Here is an 18,544-nt window from a genome sequence, read left to right on the forward strand (position 1 = left end):
TGGCTGGGCCTGGGATGAGCAGACCCTGGAGGGGACACTCGTTACCCAGCAATCCTGATGCCGGGGTGGGCTTGCTGCTTGTGTGACAGCTCCCTCAGGGAGACCTCAGCTGAACCATCCACCTGGCTCCCCCACACCACCTCAGTGCCATTCTGGAGGCAGATTTCAGTGCTTGGTCTCTCCCAGCACTTGTATTTTTATTACCATTTGGAGTCCCAAGCAGCTTATCAGGCTTGTGGGTTTGAGAATTTAAGAGGCACAGAGAACCTCTGCAATATGCTGATTGGGCAGGTTTTTGTGGCTTGAAAAACAAGGCCTTGAGCTTAAACTGGGGTATTTTGGGGGACTTATGGCTAATGAGGTAAAATGGTGTGCCCAGGAAGCTGGTACTCACTCCCCTGTGCTGCCCACTCCTCAGGTGGGAGCAACAGTCACCTCCAACAGAAGCGGACAGGTGGTGCCAGAAGATGATGCTCTCTGGTCTTGCAGCAGTCTACCTTTGATTCAAAAAAGCACTTAAGCTTGTGCTTAACTTTTATGAGATTTAAGCACATGTAAGTCACCTGAAGGGCTTCAAGATACGCTTAACTTTGGATACATGCTTAAATCTTATTAAGGTTAAGCACAGGTTTTTGTGGTGGAGCCTCAGCGGGTGTTTGTTGTTTGTATTTTTTTGGATATTTTGCTTTTTATCTTTGCTATTATTTAATGGGGTGAGAGACTCACACTGTGAAGATATAAAAAGAAAGGTGGAGATCTAGAGTAAGAAAGACTGTGTAATCCCTTTGTAAACCTGGTAGTTTGTAGTCCAGTAGTGTGCTCTTGATGGGCAAGAAATCAATAGAATTTCTGTGCAGAGGAATAATAAATATATATTACATAGTTAATCTCCTGTATATGAGTTGTATTGATAAAAACTTGACCTAAGTGTGTAGTGCAAAGCATTGCAGTATCGTTTATGATGCACTCATGATTTTAGACAGAAATTATGAGAGGGGGAAAAGCATTAGCTGGAGAATCAAAACCTTGATTAACAATTTGACGTGCTCTTACTAGAAGAGGGAAAGAGAAACAAGAATGTACCAGACTGAGTCTCCAGCTTTCAACCTCCCGAAAAGTTTTCCCTGGTGCTTGCACGTATCTGAGCATATGTATTGTAGGTGCGTCGGGGTCCATGTATTTGAACTCGAGCAGCTAAACTAGCTGTGCTAAATTTAGATTTAGGTACTTAATTAAATGGTCTGAATTTCTGAGATACTGAATAGCTGGTGCATGTTTTAAAAACAGGCAAGCTGCCTTTTTCATGTTAAAAGAAAGATGTGTAAATTCAAAATGAAAGAAACAAAATCTCTGCGTGCGGGTGAGACGGCCGTCTGCGGGTGCATGGGCAGCAATTGCATAACTGGTAGCTTTTTCCTTGGGGCTACTGCTGGTTCCTCAGAGAGCTCTGACTCTTTTCCCATCAGAGCAGAGGAGCTGGGATGTGCTGTTCTATACAGATGATTTCAAGCATATAGAAATGGCATTTCTTTTAATGCGCAGCTCGGTGCTCTGTTCTCGGTAAACCAGTTGGCAAATTTCGCAGAGCATTTTTTTCCCTCCACTTTGTTTGTTTGTTTTTTAATACATGCTGCTACTTTGCTGTCCACAACAGAAGGAGAAGTTTGCTAGGATTTCCACATCCCGGATTTTGAGGCATATTTTTAACATACTGCTGGTATCTGTCTTGTAAAGTGCAGTATTTTAAAATATATTGCCACTTCCTCAGCAGTGGGGCGTGATGGGCTGGCCCCAGCTCTGGAATGAGCCCTGACCTGTGGGTAGTCTGGTTTTGCAGCCCAAGGGAGAATGGTGTAGAGAAGGGAGGTTGTCCCTAGTGAGTGGAAACAGATGACATTCTTTATCAGCTAATCCAAGTGGCATGTGCATCCCTACCTCTCAAAGCCAATTTAAGTATGTTTTGGGAGCTGAATCCTGCTTTACTCTCCTCTTTAACTGCACACAACCAGAGCATGATCTGGCCAGTTGTTTGCATTGGCAGAAACTGAAGTGCTTTTCCCTTCCCCGAAAACCTGTCAGCATTTTATGTAAGTCACCCAAAATGCTGTGGTCTGTAGCAGAGGCTGTAATTTGTGTGTGTGCTGGGATGAGTGCAGCTTTCCTTGCACAGGGGATCGAGGCTTGGCAAGAAGCTGTGCTGTGGGCTCTGGCTGTGCTATGCGCAGAGAGGGGCAATTCTCCAGCCGTGATTCCTTTGTTCCTGAAGAGCAGTTGTCTTCCCTGCCAGATTATGGTAGTTCAGTCAAACAGATACAGGCATGGGGAAAATAATCTGTGTCATGGATGAGACCAGAGTAGGTGAGCTCAGTGTTCCATCTCGGATCCTGGTGTGCAGTCACCCCTTCCTGTGATAGATCAAGCTGGGGGTTGCCCGTTCATCCCTCAGATCATGGTCCAGGTGATGCTCTGGGCTGCAGCCCCTCCATCACAGGGCCCATGACACTGCTGATTGTGCTGAACACAGCATTTCTCTGAAAAACTACTAATTGAGGTGAAGTGTTTTTGTACTCTCCTTGGGCACCAGGAGAAGGCCTTTCTATTTATTTGTCATTGCTGACAGAAAATAAATAAAATGCTTGGTGTGGGAATTGAGTGTGATGCAATCCCTGCATTAGTGAGCAGGGCAACCCCCTCCCTCATGTCCCACATCCTTGTGTCAGAAAAATAGCATGAGCTGCATTTATTTCCCTCTTTTCCCATACTGTGTTCTTTTGGTCCAAATTTCATACTCCACAGCACATTCCTCAAGCTGCAGGGTCTCTATCAGTTTTTTGTTACTGCAAAAGATGACTTGGTGATAAAATATTGCCATTGGATACTCCAGGGATTTGTTCTTAGGGATGGAAAGGGAAGGGGGGAAGGACGAGGCAAATGATCCAGGTTTTGTGAGCTGGTAAGAAGGAATCTCAGTGATTTCTCACCTCTTTATGCTTTCTGCTGTGGGTCTGAATTAAAATTTCCATGCTCTTTGTTTCTGATAAAGCAGGAACTGTATTCTGCTATAGCTGTGCTGATACTTCTGTGCTCTGCAAGACCCACGTGTTGCTCTCCCTTTTGCTGCCAATCGTGACCCCTTTTCTTAATGCTTTTCTTTTTTCTCTGCTGTAGCATCCAGTCCCTTACCCAGTTCACTGCTAGATTTTGAAATGGTTTTTATTTCTAAGGGAAGGCTGGAATCATAGAATCATGGAATGGTTTGGGAAGGGACCTTAGAACTCATTCCATTCCACTCCCTGCCATGGACAGGGACACCTTCCACGAGCCCAGGTTGCTCCAAGCCCTGTCCCACCTGGCCTTGAACACCTCTGGGGATTTGGCTTCCACAAATTCCCATCCTCATTGTTTCATGAAGTACAGAGGTTAAATGCTTTCTCTGTGTGCCTGCAGTAGCAGCACAGTGGCAAAGCCCAGCCTGGGCAGAGGCAGTGGGGATGTCAGCCTTGCCCCACTCTCACTTTGGGCTGCTGTATGTTTCTTTTAGGCTTTTTTGGGGGTGTTAACTGCAGGACAGTCTTAGACCTTTGCTTGGACTCCACAAGCAGTTTGATACCCTAAGCCAGTGAAATGAGTTGTGTGCCCATGAGGGGGGTGTTCAACCTCTGCTTTAGCACCCTTAGTGTTACAACTGAATTGGTGCAACCCTGGAACTCTGAATGCAATTTAACTTTCTTCCATGCAGAGTTCAAGTTTTTAGGACAGAAGTAATAAATGAGGAAAAAGCCCAGTTGTGTTGTTCCGTATAAAAGACTTGCATGCCTAAGCAGCTAACCAGGAGCAAATTTAAACAAATGCTCATATAAACACATTTTGATGAACTCCACTGGACTGCCTCTCTCATTTTGTTGGCAGAAAGGGTTTTTTAGTTTTATTTCTAATTTGTAACCTAGTGCAGCCTCCCTGTCTCTTGCAATGTTAATAGATTTGGCGCTGAATCAAAAATTTTAGGGCTAAATTTCTGAAAGTCCAGTTTTCTACTTAGGTTCTGAAGTCTAACTTTCTGAAAAGTCATCTCCTTTCCTACTTAAGCATAAGAAAGGGGAGCTGAGATTTTTGAAATTGCTCTGGGCAGAAGGATGTGTTTTACTTGCAGTTCTCAAGAACTAAATTCTTCTGATAGTTTTGCCAAGTTCACTTAAAAGATTTTTCTGTCTTAAGAATGCAGTCATAAATTTGTGCAGAGGACGATTGGAAATCACCCAGGATTTCCCAGGAATTTTTCACGAGAGATTTGTCACTACTGTTTTATAATAAATTGCCCTGTTTGGAAGCAGGTTTTTTCCTGAGAAAACCCCTACTCAAATCACTGATTTCATGTGATGTGCAGGCTGTTGAGTGAATCAGATAGAACAGTAAGGAGGTAGTTATGGTCTCTGGAATAACAGAGAAATGGAGCAAAGTCTGCTGCTCTGTGTCTCATTTGGGTAAATGGAGGTTGGAGCTGACTGATGTCACTGTGTTGGGAGCACTCTGATAATTCCCCTGTGTTCCTGGGACAGAGCAGAATCACAGCAGTTGCAGTATCTGATGGATCAGGAGAAATGTTTCATTTTAACAAAATGAATATTAACAAAAAGCCTGTTGTGGAAGGGTGAGAATCGGTATTGTTAGTAAGAGCAAATACTTTCTGATGGCAGCATGGGCACAGTAATTTTGTATTAAGAGGCTGGAAAGGAAAAATCCCGTTTGAGAAGTACTTAAGCTGTACTTTGCATATCAAAAGTATCTGCCACACAAAAAAGGTTGAGTTCCCAGATACACATTTAACCAGGAGGGATGTTGAAGCCCCTCTGGACCTGATTTTTATGTAGCAGGACTGCTGCTCTAGGAATTCCCTGACTGTGTTATTGAGAACCAGTGCATTAATTTGTGAGTCACTCCCCGTTTGATTTCAAAGGGACAAATGGAGGAAAATCTAAATCTCCTTTGTCTGTGGGCTCCACATCCTCAGACAAATTTCTGTTTTAATCCAGAAAATATCTCAGCTTTGCAGCGAAAAGATCAGTGTTTTGCAGTGGTCTGAGATTCAAAGAAGGTTAACTCATACTGAAACTTCTGCGCAGCACTTCCGTGCCAAGGCGGGAAAGGAGTGCTGTTGTGCAGGGAAGCTTCCGATTAAACAGAAAAAGGAGTTGGTTTGCTTTGTGAAACAACATTTGCCATCTGTGAAATCTATTAGTAGGAAGTTCATCGGTTCATTCGCCTGGTTTCAGGTTGTATCAGCCAGCCAGCTCTTGTAGCTCGTGCAGTGAAGTCTCCATCCTGCTGTCAGGTATGAAAGATGCTGTGAAAGAAAGGCCCATGTCTTGCCTGTCCTGTCTTCAGGGGGCCACTCACCATTTGTCTCAGGATTTGTTTACATGAGAGCAAGTTAACCTGTGCACTTCAAATACCTGTGTAACTCAAGAGCAGTAATATTTCATTACTGTTATTCATTATTAGATTTCCTGGAGGAGACACAGCAGTAATGGATGCATGTTAACAGTGAACTGTGAGGTTTCAGCAGTATATTACTATAACTTAGAGGCAAATATTGAAATAATGCCTTTTAATTAATATTTTATTTAACTGTAAAATGATAAAACTCTATGGATGAATTTATTTATTAATTTAATTAGTCCCTGGCACAAGCTCCTCTTACAAAGCCTTTAGGAAAGATAATACTTGGCAGCTCTGGCTTATCTTGCCTTGTCCATTCCTGAAGTAACTTAGGTAATTAAATTCCCTCTGCTGGAGAGCAGGGATTTTTAGGCATTCCTGGTTTTGTCTGGCTTCAGACTCTAAATCTGGAGTTGAAAAGAAACATCTTTTTTGTTTGGTTGGCTCTCCCTCCCCCTCTTGCCACTCTGAAAGTCACTGAGTTGGAGGCATTTCTGCGCTGGTTTAGCTCAATAATAGAGAAGAGGTTTAACACTTAAAGTAGACGAAGTTTTTTGTCGTTACATTGCAGTCACATAGTTTCCAGTACTGAAAAGCGCAAAGCTTGCTTAGCTGCCTTTCAGCAGAGTTCTTATTCATTAAATCAGTGTAAGTACATAGAGTCAAGCAGGAAATACATAGCTGTAAGTGATGGGGAAGCACACCATGCTTATAATTCTCATTACTCTCTTGGAGTCGTGTGCTGCCTTTAATAGGTCCATAGTTCTGGGTATGTCTGTGTTGCCATCACCCCCCAAAAACACTTTAAGCACAGTCAGGGACCATCATGTAGAGAAAAGCTGTGTTTAAAGACTTTTTGTGAGTAGATGTTTAGTTTGAAGTATGATTGATTTGAGCTTATGGATAAAACCTCTGAGTTTTCACAGAAAAGTGGGGGAGGTGAATTAGGATGTCAAGGTTGTTATGTTGTTACTGATAAGTAATAATTCCGGAGAACAGTTCACAAAACTACCAGGAAAAGGCAGCAGGAGAAATAATTGGAACACAGTCTTCTCGAGGCATTGAAGTGATAAAAAAAGGCTTGTTTGCTAGTATCTGGAGTGGGCATCAGACAGCACAACTCTTGGAAAACCAACAGAATCTTCTTGCTATGCAGTCCTTACTGCTCTGTGCACCCTTCTATTGGCTAATGGCCTCTCAGATTAGCTGTGCTAAATGTAAAAGCTGCTAATCAATAGCACGAAGGTGTGACCAAAATTGCATCCCTCAAGCCTGCGGCTTAAACAAGGAGCTGGAATCGAGTGATTGGACAAAAGTGTAACAAACACATCAAAGCAGCTATTTACCCGGAATGGAGCCAGTAGGAGAAATGAATTCAGGCTGCCTTTAAATAGATACAAAGGTTATTTAAGGTAAAGTGTGCTATTGGAGCGGATCTGGCTGTTGCAAGAGAGGAGCAGACTACGGGTGATTTTGTGGTGAGTGTTTTCATGTCGTCTTTGCCATCAAACTGTGGTGCAGTGGCTATTTGAATTCCTGACTGAAAGCTTTCAGCATCTCTAGAGCAGCCAGTCTTTGGGGGAGTAATACCTGCTCATATGTGGCCTCCAAAATGTCAGAGATAAGTGGGTGATGTACTGGGTAAAACGCAGTAGCTGCATAATTTTAAATACAGCAGGAGTAAAAGGAAAGACTTTAGACTTGGTAAGAAACGTGCTGCCTTCTTTCATGTTGTCATCCTGAAACTGAAGCTATCATTCCAAAATACTCAGAAATGTGTCAAAGGAAAGGGTTTTGCCTGTTTTCTCAGACAGCGAAAGCAAAACAGAAAAGAAAAAAAAGAAAAAACCCATGTATTTTTCTACTGCAGTCTCTTTACAGATCTCTGTTATGGACATTTTGAAATGATGTAAAAGAAGATAATGGCTAATCAGATCATTTAAGTATAGTGTGGGAGTTTGAAAGGGAAACCACAAACTCTTTATCAATTCTAATGAGCTTGTGTTCAGAGTATTGGAAGAAAAGCTTTATGCTGTGATTTTTTTTATTATTATTACTCCATAATGTTCTCAGTGAGACTGTAAGAACCTTAGTATCTCCTTGAGTACCTCTGCAGCGGCCTCAGATGTGATTTCCATCTCCCACATGTGAAATAAAGTTGCACAGTATGGCATATACATGGCACACCTTGTGCTGCCCTCCTGGCAGCATCATAGTCCTGGCAGTGATTTGATCCACTGACACAAGAATTGCTTGTGGACATCTGTAAGAGCTCTCTCCCTCCTTCTCCTTCCATTTAAATCTCCAGATGTATTTTGGACTTCACCCCAGACAGACATGTGAACTACTTTTGATACTAAGGTAGCATTCATTTTGTCCAGCGAGGGAGTAATTGTTTTAAAGCAATTGTAAAAGGCTTTGAAGAGATGTGAGAGATCACAGAATGTGTTTGTTTTTACAAGGTCTGTGCTTCAGGCCACTGAATTCAAACTCAGAAGGTCCCAGCAGGATTTGGCCAAGATTCTGTAATAGGTGATACGCTGAAAAATGTGGATGAGGTCGCTTACATCTGAAATCTGATGATCAAGACCTTGTTGAGCTGGAGCCCTGCTTGGTGTAGACATTGGGAAATGCTTTAAATTGGAAGAGGGTAGATTTAAATCAGGCGTATATGGAAGAATTTCTTCCCTGTGAGGGAGGTGAGGCCCTGGCATAGGTTGCCCAGAGAAACTGTGGCTGTCCCAACCCTGAAAGTGTTTGAGGTGAGGTTGGGGGGGATTTGGAGCGATCTGAGATAGTGGAAGGTGTCCTTGGCTGTGGTAGGGGTGGAGCTGGATGGGCTTTAAGGTCCCTTCCAACCCAAACTGTTCTGGAATTCTGTGGTGTAAAGTCCAGCTGCAGTAAGGCACTTGGATAAGTGGCTAGCACCAGTATATGCTTGTGTTCAATTGATCTGCTCAGCAGGACATAGGCAGGTGATTAGAGCTGCTGCCTGTGCAAGACTGCTGGAACTGTCTCACTGTCCTCAGCAAATGTTGATACAGAGTATGGGTTTGATAATGTTCCCGAAAGCCATCGTGAGTTCATCAGGGGTTTTCCTCTAAATAATAATTTTTTTTAAAAAAGTGGGTTTTTTTAATGGACCCAATCCCCACTGTCTAAGGCAAATATGAAGACTTAACATAAAAATAAGCTTTAGATGTGTGTGTGAGTGTGTGTGAACACATGGGATAAAGTGATAGGGTAAGGCCTAGGGTTTCTGTTAGTTTTTCATCAAATCAGTCTTTTTAATTTGTTTCATGTAAAGTGCAAATTTGCTTGCTTTACAGTTTAATGGTGTTAGATTTTTCTCAACTTTCAGTACTGCCCAGAGCTTGCAACCCTGATCCTCACTTGCATCCATGCCCTCCATGTCACTCTAGCAATACAAAGCAGCCTTTAGAAAGGGCTATCAGTTAAAGTATAAGGCAAGCAGAAGGTTTGGTTTGAACCAAAGACCTTAGCACCTTTGCTGAGGTCCAATTGTTATGATCAGTTCTGAATACTCATATGGATTGGACCTATTCTAAACATAAGTGCAAAACCATAGAAGTAAATACTGCAAAACCACAGCTATGGATCTAAATTTTCAGCAGAGCTCATCTTTTATGACGGATAGAAGCTCTAAGGTGAAGAACTTTCAAGAAAACCAGGAAGCATTGATGACCTCACGGAAAGAGCCTCAAATCACTATTGGAGGCTTTGCCCATTGTGCAAAATAAACGGCCTCTGACTTTAGAAGTGCCGTGTGATGGTGGTGGTGGGGACTGTACCCATGTGCAATGGCACTGGTACAGAGTGGGAAAGTGGCCTCTGTGCATCCTCCGATGTGTGTTGACAGCTCTCTCCCTTCCCCTTCCCTTCCAGGTGAACGCCCCTTCCACTGTAACCAATGTGGAGCTTCTTTTACCCAGAAGGGGAACCTGCTGAGGCACATCAAGTTGCACTCTGGGGAGAAACCGTTCAAATGTCCCTTCTGTAGCTACGCCTGCCGGCGGAGGGACGCCCTCACAGGACACCTCAGGACACACTCTGGTGAGCCCACCTCGGCTTCTCCTCACACCTCTTCCTTCCTTTATCACTACCGTCCCAGTGCAGCAGGTAGTGAAAACAAAGCGTAGCTCTGGGTCTGTACCGTCCTCTTCAGAGAGTGCAGCTCTCAGCTTTGGGAAAGCCTTGATGTGAATCAGAAAAGTTGTGGTTCAGCCACACCTCTCCTTTTGTGTAACTGAGCTCCTCTGCTGATGCTATCACATTTCCCTCTCAGTGTCTCCTTGGGTGTATCCCGGCTTCGCTGGCAGATTGTTTTGACATTCTGGGGCCCAAAGTGGCTGTGAAATTCCAGAGATCACAAAGAATAACTGTGGGCTCTTGGAAGCTGGCTTTGCAGTTCATACCCATTTCTTCATCTAATAAATGCCATATGCTGGTTGAGTTCAAACTTGTTCATCTTTCAAAGCCCTCTAAATTGCATTTTTGATTCAGTTAGATCTTGCTGTAAAGTCTCCTAGCTCCTGGCAGCCACAGCACTCACCCTAGAGCTGAAGGTGGTCAAGAGAGACTGGGTTTCTCTTTCCTTGTTAAGTGAGAGGATCATGTCTCTATCAATTCTACTTGATATAGTTTCTTGATAAGTTGTTGAGAAATACCTGTCTCATAGCTGTGTGGTGTTGGAGCCCCAGCAGTCAGGATCAGCTGTGGGTTTAGTCCCTGTCCCCGCACCAGGGGGCTGCATTCTGCCCACTCACTCATCTGTGCAGGACTCCTGAGTAAGATCTTAACTGAATGTTCAACTTGTGTGTTTGGGCCGTTTATAGGAGGCTGTGTGTTTAATTGTTGAATGAGCAGAGATAATTGGACTGGTTGCAAGTGGCAGCATTAGGAATAAACTTCTTTGAGGTGTTAGCAAATGTGTGACTACTGAAATACAGAGGTGGAAGTACAACTGCAGGCAGAAATAAGTTTCCTGACCCTCTATATGTATTTCTTCTCCAGAGTCAACCTCGCTTCAGTAGATGTTTCTGTTTCAGGAGCATTGAGTTGCTCTAAGGATACAAAGTTGCTTTGGCATTTCCAAGAATAGGGAAGGGTGAGCTAGTAAAGCTTCTTCAAGCAGATTTGGGAGCGTGCAGGATGCTGCATTGATGGCAAATGAAAGAAAGCTTTGAACTTCCAAGGGAGTACAAGAGTTGGGACTAGGCTGTGAGAGAATTGCTTGAGCTGGATTTGATCTGAAAGTCAGTAGGGAAAATGTCTGTGGAACTGTGAGCTGCAATTTTCACACATCTGACTATAACTGTAGTTTCGACTGGAAGTTTAAAAAGAAAACAGAACACAATGCAAATGCTCACAATTAAAACAAAAAGGGGGTTGTGACAAAAACATATCCCATATTACCAGACACAAACATTTTTGTCACCTAGATACTGCCATTGACAGAGATTGTTCTTCCTGTGTGAAGAACACGTGGCTGATGGTTTTGTGTTTTGCGTGAGGATGGAATGTCAAGGTGTGGGATTTTCAGAAGGCACCTAAGCTGCTTAGCACGAGGTCCCCTGGACCTCCTTCCCTAACTGACTTAGCAGTGCTCAGCTCTGCTCAGTTTGTAATTTTAGGCTTTGTTTTCAATGGAGAAAGTGTCACCTCTCTAAGCACTCATGTACAGCAGCTTTCAGCACAGGGCCAGCAGGAACAGACAAATGCTCTCACAATACTCTCCAAGGCAGTTCTTAGAGTTCTTAGCATTCACAGGGGAAGAGTTAAAACCTGGATTATTACCCTAAAACCTGCTATCCCCCTGCACAAGGTGAAATGCCACTCTGGCCATGGAAGTGAAGGTCTGTCCCTGCCATATAAGCGAGCTGGGTTGGTTTATGCACACCTGGATCATGGAGAAGATGGATAGATGTCCCCAAGGGACTTTAAACAGTTTGATATCAGTGTGCTGCACAAGCATTCTGTGCTTTCATAAAGTACACATCAAAGTCTGTAAGTAGGCCTGGAAGGTGGAGCAGATCCAGCAGCTGTAGGGAAGGTCTTTTCTAACCCAAATAATTCTATGATTCTGTCAATGTTTGCATCTTCTGCTATTTCTGACCAGAACAGAGGATATTGGATAAAATACAGAAAGAAGAGGTTGAAAACTATTTTGAAATAGGAGACTTCAAACCAGTTTCAATCTGGTACACTTAGAGTCTAATTGAGGTGAGTCTGAATATATTTTTGTAAGAGGAAAGCTCTTTAGATCAGATCCTCAGCTGATGGAGATTGGAATTACATCCTCTAAGTAAGCAAAGTACTCCTGTTTTGCACCAGCTGAGAATCTGGTGCACAATTTCATAAATGCAACACCAATTCCCTTTTTTTGAATATTCTTTATATATTCTCTGAATATTTTTGTATATTCTTTTCCTACTTAAATAAGAGTTCTATTAATAAAAAAATAAAATACCCAAGCAAAACCCCTTAATCTTTTCTCCTTCCCAAGAAGGTTTAAACTACTACGGAAGGCAAATTATGCTATAAAGGAATTGAACAATTCTCTTATCTCCTTTTTTTTCCTCTCAGTTTGTTTGACTTGTGGATTTCAGAGCACTTTGCTTGTGTCACCACTTAGTCAGTGACATATTCTCACTGCTGCTTTTTAGTCAGTTCTTCCTGTGCTTAGTGAAGTTTTCATACAGTACAAAAGGAAAGGTAAAAGAATAAGGAAATGTAGATGCAAACAGAAATTAGCAGAAGCATCTCTGAGATATCTGAAATAGCCAATATTTACTACTAACGTAAAAATTATTACTTTTTTTTCTGTGGATTGATGTTTGTTCATGCTTTTTAATGTTATTTCCTGTTAGTTTGAAAATGTTTCTAAGCATCACAATCTACATTTTGCCTCCTCTTCTTGTGCAGAATCTTATCTTATTGTGTAAGTGTTCCCAGGCTGAGTGGCTAACAAAATATTGCTTCTCATCTGTAATGCTGCTACTGCTGTTTAGCCCTAAATAATTAAGGACTTATCTTGCAGTGATTTACTCCTGCAGTTATTTACCTTTTAGGGACATAGACAATTCTGATGAACTTTATGTCTGTATTTTCCTGCCACGTGCAGCTGCTTTGGTTTCAGGAATATAATGATGCCTTCAGGACATCAGTAGGATAATGCCTGGGGAGAGATTCATGCTCAGAATTACACTAAGAGTGGGCATGTACCTCAAGGTACTTAAAGGACTTTCAGGTGTTGTTTTCAGAATTAACTCCATATTTCCACAACCCAGATAACAGAAGAGAAGGGCCAGAGAGGGCTTCCAGGATGGCAGTGTAAGGCTGTGGAGTGCTGGAGCAGAAGTTGGTAGCCCTTTCTTGCAGGACGCACTGGACAAATCAGCACGGATTGGCTTCACCTTGCCTGGCTTTTGCTGTTTTAAGGGGAAAAACATGCAGGCAAAGCCAAAGTATCTGCTGTCTCATCCTGAGACATGCCTGTCATCTCCATCCTCTCTGGAATTGCACAACAAGACAATGGCAAAGACAAGCTACATGAGAAAAAAATCTGCTGTAGGGAGTTAATGAGCAAATCCCAGAAGTTTTAAGGAAGGCAGCTGAATCTGACAGGTCAATCTGATGGTTAAAGCCATCCAGATGTTGGCCTCCATACTTTGAAAGGTAGGACAGTTTTACCCAAAAATGTTGATGCTCTTTTACCCCAGAAAGCCAGACATCCTCAGATGGGCACATCAGCTTAGCAGTTAGGTTTTGGCATGGATTTCTCTTGTGTTTAAAATGGAGCTGAGTCAGCCCTCCCCTCATAATGCTATTGTAAACATAAATGCTCTGGCAGTGCTTGAAAAAGTCAAGGCTGCAGTGATGAGCAATATGGAAGAGCCCATAGCAAACACAGGCACCTCAGTTTTCAGAGCAGGACTTGGGCTGCTGAAATGAGGGATGGGATCACTTGTTAAGGAGAAAACAAAACTCAGAATAGGTTTTGACTAAGTGAGAATCATCCATCCATTGACTAAGTAAGGATGGTCCTGTGTGCCAGTTGTTTGGTGCTTAAAAGGCTGTCTCATCATGTGTCCACACAAACTGTCCACATGGACATTAATTCTGGAATTTCCTGATTTTTCTTTTTACTTGGCAGCTTCAGTCATGTTCATGCTGTGGGAGTATGTAAGTGTTATTCATATATGAAAGCAGTTTTACTGTCTGTTTCTTCCTAAATAAATGGGTGGTCAGATTATTATTTTTTCATAGAAGATTGTCCTCACAATACATTTTAAAATTTGCTTTGAAGGTTCTGCTTTCCTGCCTAGAAAGTGTCTCCTCCAAACAATTTTTTTGCTTTTAAGAAATATTTTTCTTCCCACTCTTTCTCCTGCATTGCTGCTGCATGTTGTTTATTTCTGCCCAGCTCTCCAATAGCACTGCACTAATGGTACCCCTTTATTTGCAAAAGAAAAGCAGAAAGCCTTTGTTTTGAAAATAAAGGCTTAGGCAAAAACTCCCGAAAGCACAATCTTGTACAGTATGCAAGATGAAAGGCACCTATAATTAAAAAGGAAAATGCCCTGTTCATGGAAACTCTTTCCATATTTATTGGTTAGCAAATCTATCTTTCTCATGTCTTCTTGTCCATGAGGATTTCCTTTCACCCTGTCTGGGGTGAGCCCTCCCAGGTGTGCCCACAGCCCTGGAGTTGGATGGCAGACCTGAGGTAGAAGGAACCTGTTCCCCAATCCTGATGGCACACCTGCCTCAATACATGTCTGGGAGAGCCCCACTTCTCATTTTGGCTGAAAAATTGGATGAACAAATGCTGGAATACACAGTGCTGTCCATGAGTTTCCAGCTGTGAAAAGCCAGTGAGAATTACCGAAACAGTGGCAAGGATGGTTATTAAGAATAATGAAGTCAATGTTTTAAACTGCTCTTTTTCATCTTGAGGGAACTTTTGCCACTATTAACATCTCCACTCTTAAAAGACCCAGTATCTGCTCTGTAACCATGTTTTTGAGGATGGGAATGTCATAATTAGATGAATCTTGTGATCTGAAGTTCTCATTACACTCTGAACTGGACTGACTCAAACACTTTGTGAATGGGGAAAAAAATTCAAAGCAGATATATAGGATACAATCTGAAAAATCAAATGTGTATGTGAAGAGGCAAAGGGATATTCTGCATACAAATGCCATTTCTCCAAATAGGTTAGCAAACAGCATCTTCCCTCAGTTGTGATGAGCTGGTGGGTATTTATGCTGTTGATCTGATACTTAGAGCTCTATTTAATCAGGAAGAGCTGCTCTTCCTCTCAGGTTTTCTTATGCTGTTTCAGTTAAACTCAGTGGAATTACGCTCGTCACAAAATGATTTGAGGTTTTTCTTATCAGGCTGCGGGTTCCAAACTGCTGTGAGCATGTGCACAATCCTGCAGCACCTCTGCTTCTCATTACTGCTTCCAGCACCTAGAGGCCTTCCCTCCATGCTGGAGAGAGCCTAAAATCTCTGATCTTCTGCTTTCCATTTATTTGTGTGTGAGTTTTGAGAGGTAAGCTCAGAATGTGTATAGGGTAGGAATTTGCTATGCCAGGGCTTTATGCCCTGGGGATCCTTGTTTAAAATTCAATCTTCTGTGGAGCCCTCTTGTATCCCATGCTTTGCTAGAGGAATACCTGGACCTGACCCTTGGAGTGGAGGGGTCTTCATCATCTCCAGAGCAACTACTGTAATAAATACTGGTATTTATAGTCAATACCAATTAAGGTATTGGCTATATGGAAAGATTATCTTTTATGCTCAGGATTATCTCAATATAGAAGCTTGGTCTTTTTTACAGAGCATAATTACCACTGAGAAATCATGAATCAAAGAAATGTTTGATTTAAAGATGCTGTAGGATCTTGATCATTCCAGGAGAAGTACATTTGGTCTTTGTTTTCAGGGCAACTTGTGAAAAGATATGGTTCCACCCAAAGCAAGGAATGTTCACTTTTATATTTTTTGTCTTAAAATTCCATAAAGATTACCTCTTACCTGCTGTAATTTAGGAATCAATCTTTAACTGTTCAGTGCAGGAAATCTGCTTCTGACAGATGAAACAGAGAAACAGGAGGAGTGGTCCTGGCAAACAAAGGTATATGGGCTATGTACCAGCCTCATGAATCCCTCTCTCTCTTAGGACTAGGTATCAATTTTCTTTTCCCCAACTCCTGTCTGGAGGGTGTGATTGAGGCAGCAGGAGCAGATGTCCTGCAGCTCCCTACGTCTTGTGGTGTCCCAATGCAAGCAGAGGAGGTGGTGGCACTTTTAGTGTCTGGGTTCTCCCTGTAAATTGGCTGCATAGGGAATTCCCCCTCTCCTAGAGATCACAGGCACCAACACCTTGGGAACATTCTCGTTCTTAGTGTCAGTTCACAGCAAAATCAGCAGCTGCTAAGTTTGTCCTGGTGTTTGTAAGACAGGTCCCCCCTGCTGCCTCTCCCAGTGGTCCATGGCTTTGCCAGGTCTAGCAGCAAGTTCTCTGCAGTGCTTGGAGGTAAGAAGGCTCTTGTTCAGGCAGGAGCATCACAGCGTAAGATTCACATGGGGTTATCTCTCATTAACTGTGACTGGCTTATTCCTGATGAAATACCCAGGCAAGGATGGAAGCTTCTGTTTGGGATGGAACTGCTGACATCAGTTTTCTGTGTGTCTCCTGTCTCCCCTCCATGTTAGCAATGCACATCCTGGCGTCTTTACCTGGATTCTGTCCCTCTGTGTTGCCTCAGGCCACATGGAATGGAACAAAGCACCTGGTCCTGCCCTTCTGGGCTACAATTTGGAGAGCACACAGGCCCCTCTCTGCTGCTGGGTGCTGCCAATTCCTAGGCCAGCCTTGCTGCTCTGGCACGGCAAACAGGAGTGCTTTCTGTTTCCTCTGGGCTTTTTTTCTGCCACAGTGCTAAATGTGGGATTTCACTGGCATCAGAAAAGCATGAATGTGGTAAGACTTCTGCATGTAGAGCAGCAGTGCTTCTAAACACCATGCCTAGCCTGTTTTTTAAACATCCAGAGAGACTGTTTCTGTTGCCTCCCTAGGGAGACAATTCCACTTCCCATCTGTTTTTTATAGCTGTGACTCTCATCCTGATATTTAACCTTAACTATTCTTTCTTTTGGTGTAGATTATTGCTCTTTTGAACACTGTCTTTTGTGACTGTGAGTAATTCCTGTGCTCAGTTTAAACTATGATAGGCTGTAGTTGTATATCTAGCATTGATTCTGTTCTAGTCTGTCTTTATCTTCCGATCCTCTAGTCTCTCTTTTATTACTAATTTTGAATGGTTTTGCTACCCTTATTCACTCGTTTATGAGGGAACTGAATTGCAAAGTCATTTGATGCTTTGGAAACAGGGGCCAGTACAGATGCAGACCCCTTAACCTTATCTCTGCCTCAGCTGCCTGCCCAGTAAAATGGAAATAAAGAGCATTTCTCCACCTAGTTGAGATGGTGAGAGGGCAGCACATGGGAATCATGGCAAGGCACAAACGTATCGCTGCGATGAAGGTCATGTAAGTACATCACAGAGTACTCAGTGGTGCTGGTGCCCCAGCTGCACAGCGCTGTACATGATCTCCTTAGGTTTACTTAGCCTTTGTGCAGTAGTGAAACGAGATAATTACAAAGTGGAAGGAATAATAACTTTGTATTGTTACCATAACCACTGAGGTATTAGACCTCGAGAGCAGCGTGATTATCTCAGACACAATAGTAAGGTGATTATTAATAATACTAAAGGACTTACTACTTAGCCTGCAATTTTTGCATCATTTCTTGAAAAACCCCTATCTATTCCATCAGCCCCAAGCCTGTGTGAAGTTGCTATGAGTTGTTGCCTCCTTGTTATCTGTTTTTCAGTGATGAGAAAATGAAACAGGAAAACCCCCATGAGACCCAATTTGCAAATTCAGGGACCTAAGCACCAGGGTAGCTTTGTGTGCATCACTTGTCTTTCTGCACCACAACTGCTGCGGACAGGCTGGCAGGTGAGACTCTAGTAGCTCAGGTATTTAAAGATCTGTAGTCCTTTGCTCCTTTCAGTTCCAGCTAGAAACAGTTCCCTTGTTTTTCTTGTCACCAGGGATTGTTTCAGAAATGCGGTATTTTTATGCTCAAGTTAGCACATGTACATGCAAACCCAGGATTTAAGGTGCAGGTGTTGCATCTGCAGGGATTTGGGTGTCTCATTGTGTTAGGATAACCTGGAGGGACATGATGCAGCACACCAGGAGCCCTCCTGCTCCGGAGCCAGCCACTGAGGTATCTGCAGTGGGTTTTGCAGACAGAGATTCAAGAGGTGACAGAGAACTTTTTCATGCAGTTGAGATGCAAACCTGGTTTTGATGTGACCGAGCTTCATCTCAGCAAAGCCAAGGCCACTTCTGAGCAGCAAATGTCCCAGCAGCTCTAAGGAGAAACAAGTGTTGGGCTCCTTTTTCCCCCAAGAAAATTATTTTCAAGGGCAAAAAGCTTCTGCATATCATCTCTGGGGAAAGGAGACCCAGCATTTGGAGCTGGCCTTTGTCAGTTCTTGGAGGAGTTTGTGAAACCTTTCAGCTTGGGAATGTTTGAGCTTGGAACCCAACAGTGGTGTGAGGCCTTCTTTCATTGATATCTCAGAGCTACAGGGCAGTGTGACAGGGAGAACCACCCCTGACGTTTTTGACAGCATATGTTTTAAGGTGTAAAGAGGTATTTTTGCCATCTGGAAAGGAAGCCAAGAGAAACTAAAGGGGGACAAAAATAACCCATAACCCACGCCGCAGCAGAGTTTAGGAAAGCTGCTACTGATATATTCTCCTGAGCTCTCAGCAGCCTGTAATTATGAATTGGCTTACAGCTAAGATATTGATGGATATCACTCAAGAAGGAAAATGAGAATGTCTAGATTTTTTTACAGTGAACCTGTACTGAACTCTGTGTGACTCTCCTCCTATTTATAACCCTGTGTGAAGTTCAAGGAAACTTGTCCTGGAGGTTTCCCATGAGAGGGAACTGTGTTTTTACCTGACTAAAGCTCTCTGGATATTTTCC

General features: G+C 42.9%; 1 protein-coding gene across 5 annotated transcripts in view; it reads left to right on the forward strand.

Moving 5' to 3' along the window:
* IKZF2 (IKAROS family zinc finger 2) overlaps positions 1 to 18,544 on the forward strand; it is a 108,727-nt gene that overhangs the window by 62,336 nt on the left and 27,847 nt on the right. For 4 of the 5 annotated variants that reach the window (XM_030952925.1, XM_030952926.1, XM_030952924.1 and 1 more), the window contains one exon: positions 9,343 to 9,510. The exons of the other annotated variant lie outside the window; for it this stretch is intronic. In XM_030952925.1, the coding sequence (XP_030808785.1) occupies positions 9,343 to 9,510 (168 nt within the window). The remainder of the gene's footprint in view (positions 1 to 9,342; positions 9,511 to 18,544) is intronic. 5 annotated transcript variants of the gene reach the window in all.

The sequence above is a fragment of the Camarhynchus parvulus genome, chromosome 7 (assembly GCF_901933205.1).
Source record: "Camarhynchus parvulus chromosome 7, STF_HiC, whole genome shotgun sequence".
Classification (NCBI taxonomy): Eukaryota; Metazoa; Chordata; class Aves; order Passeriformes; family Thraupidae; genus Camarhynchus; species Camarhynchus parvulus.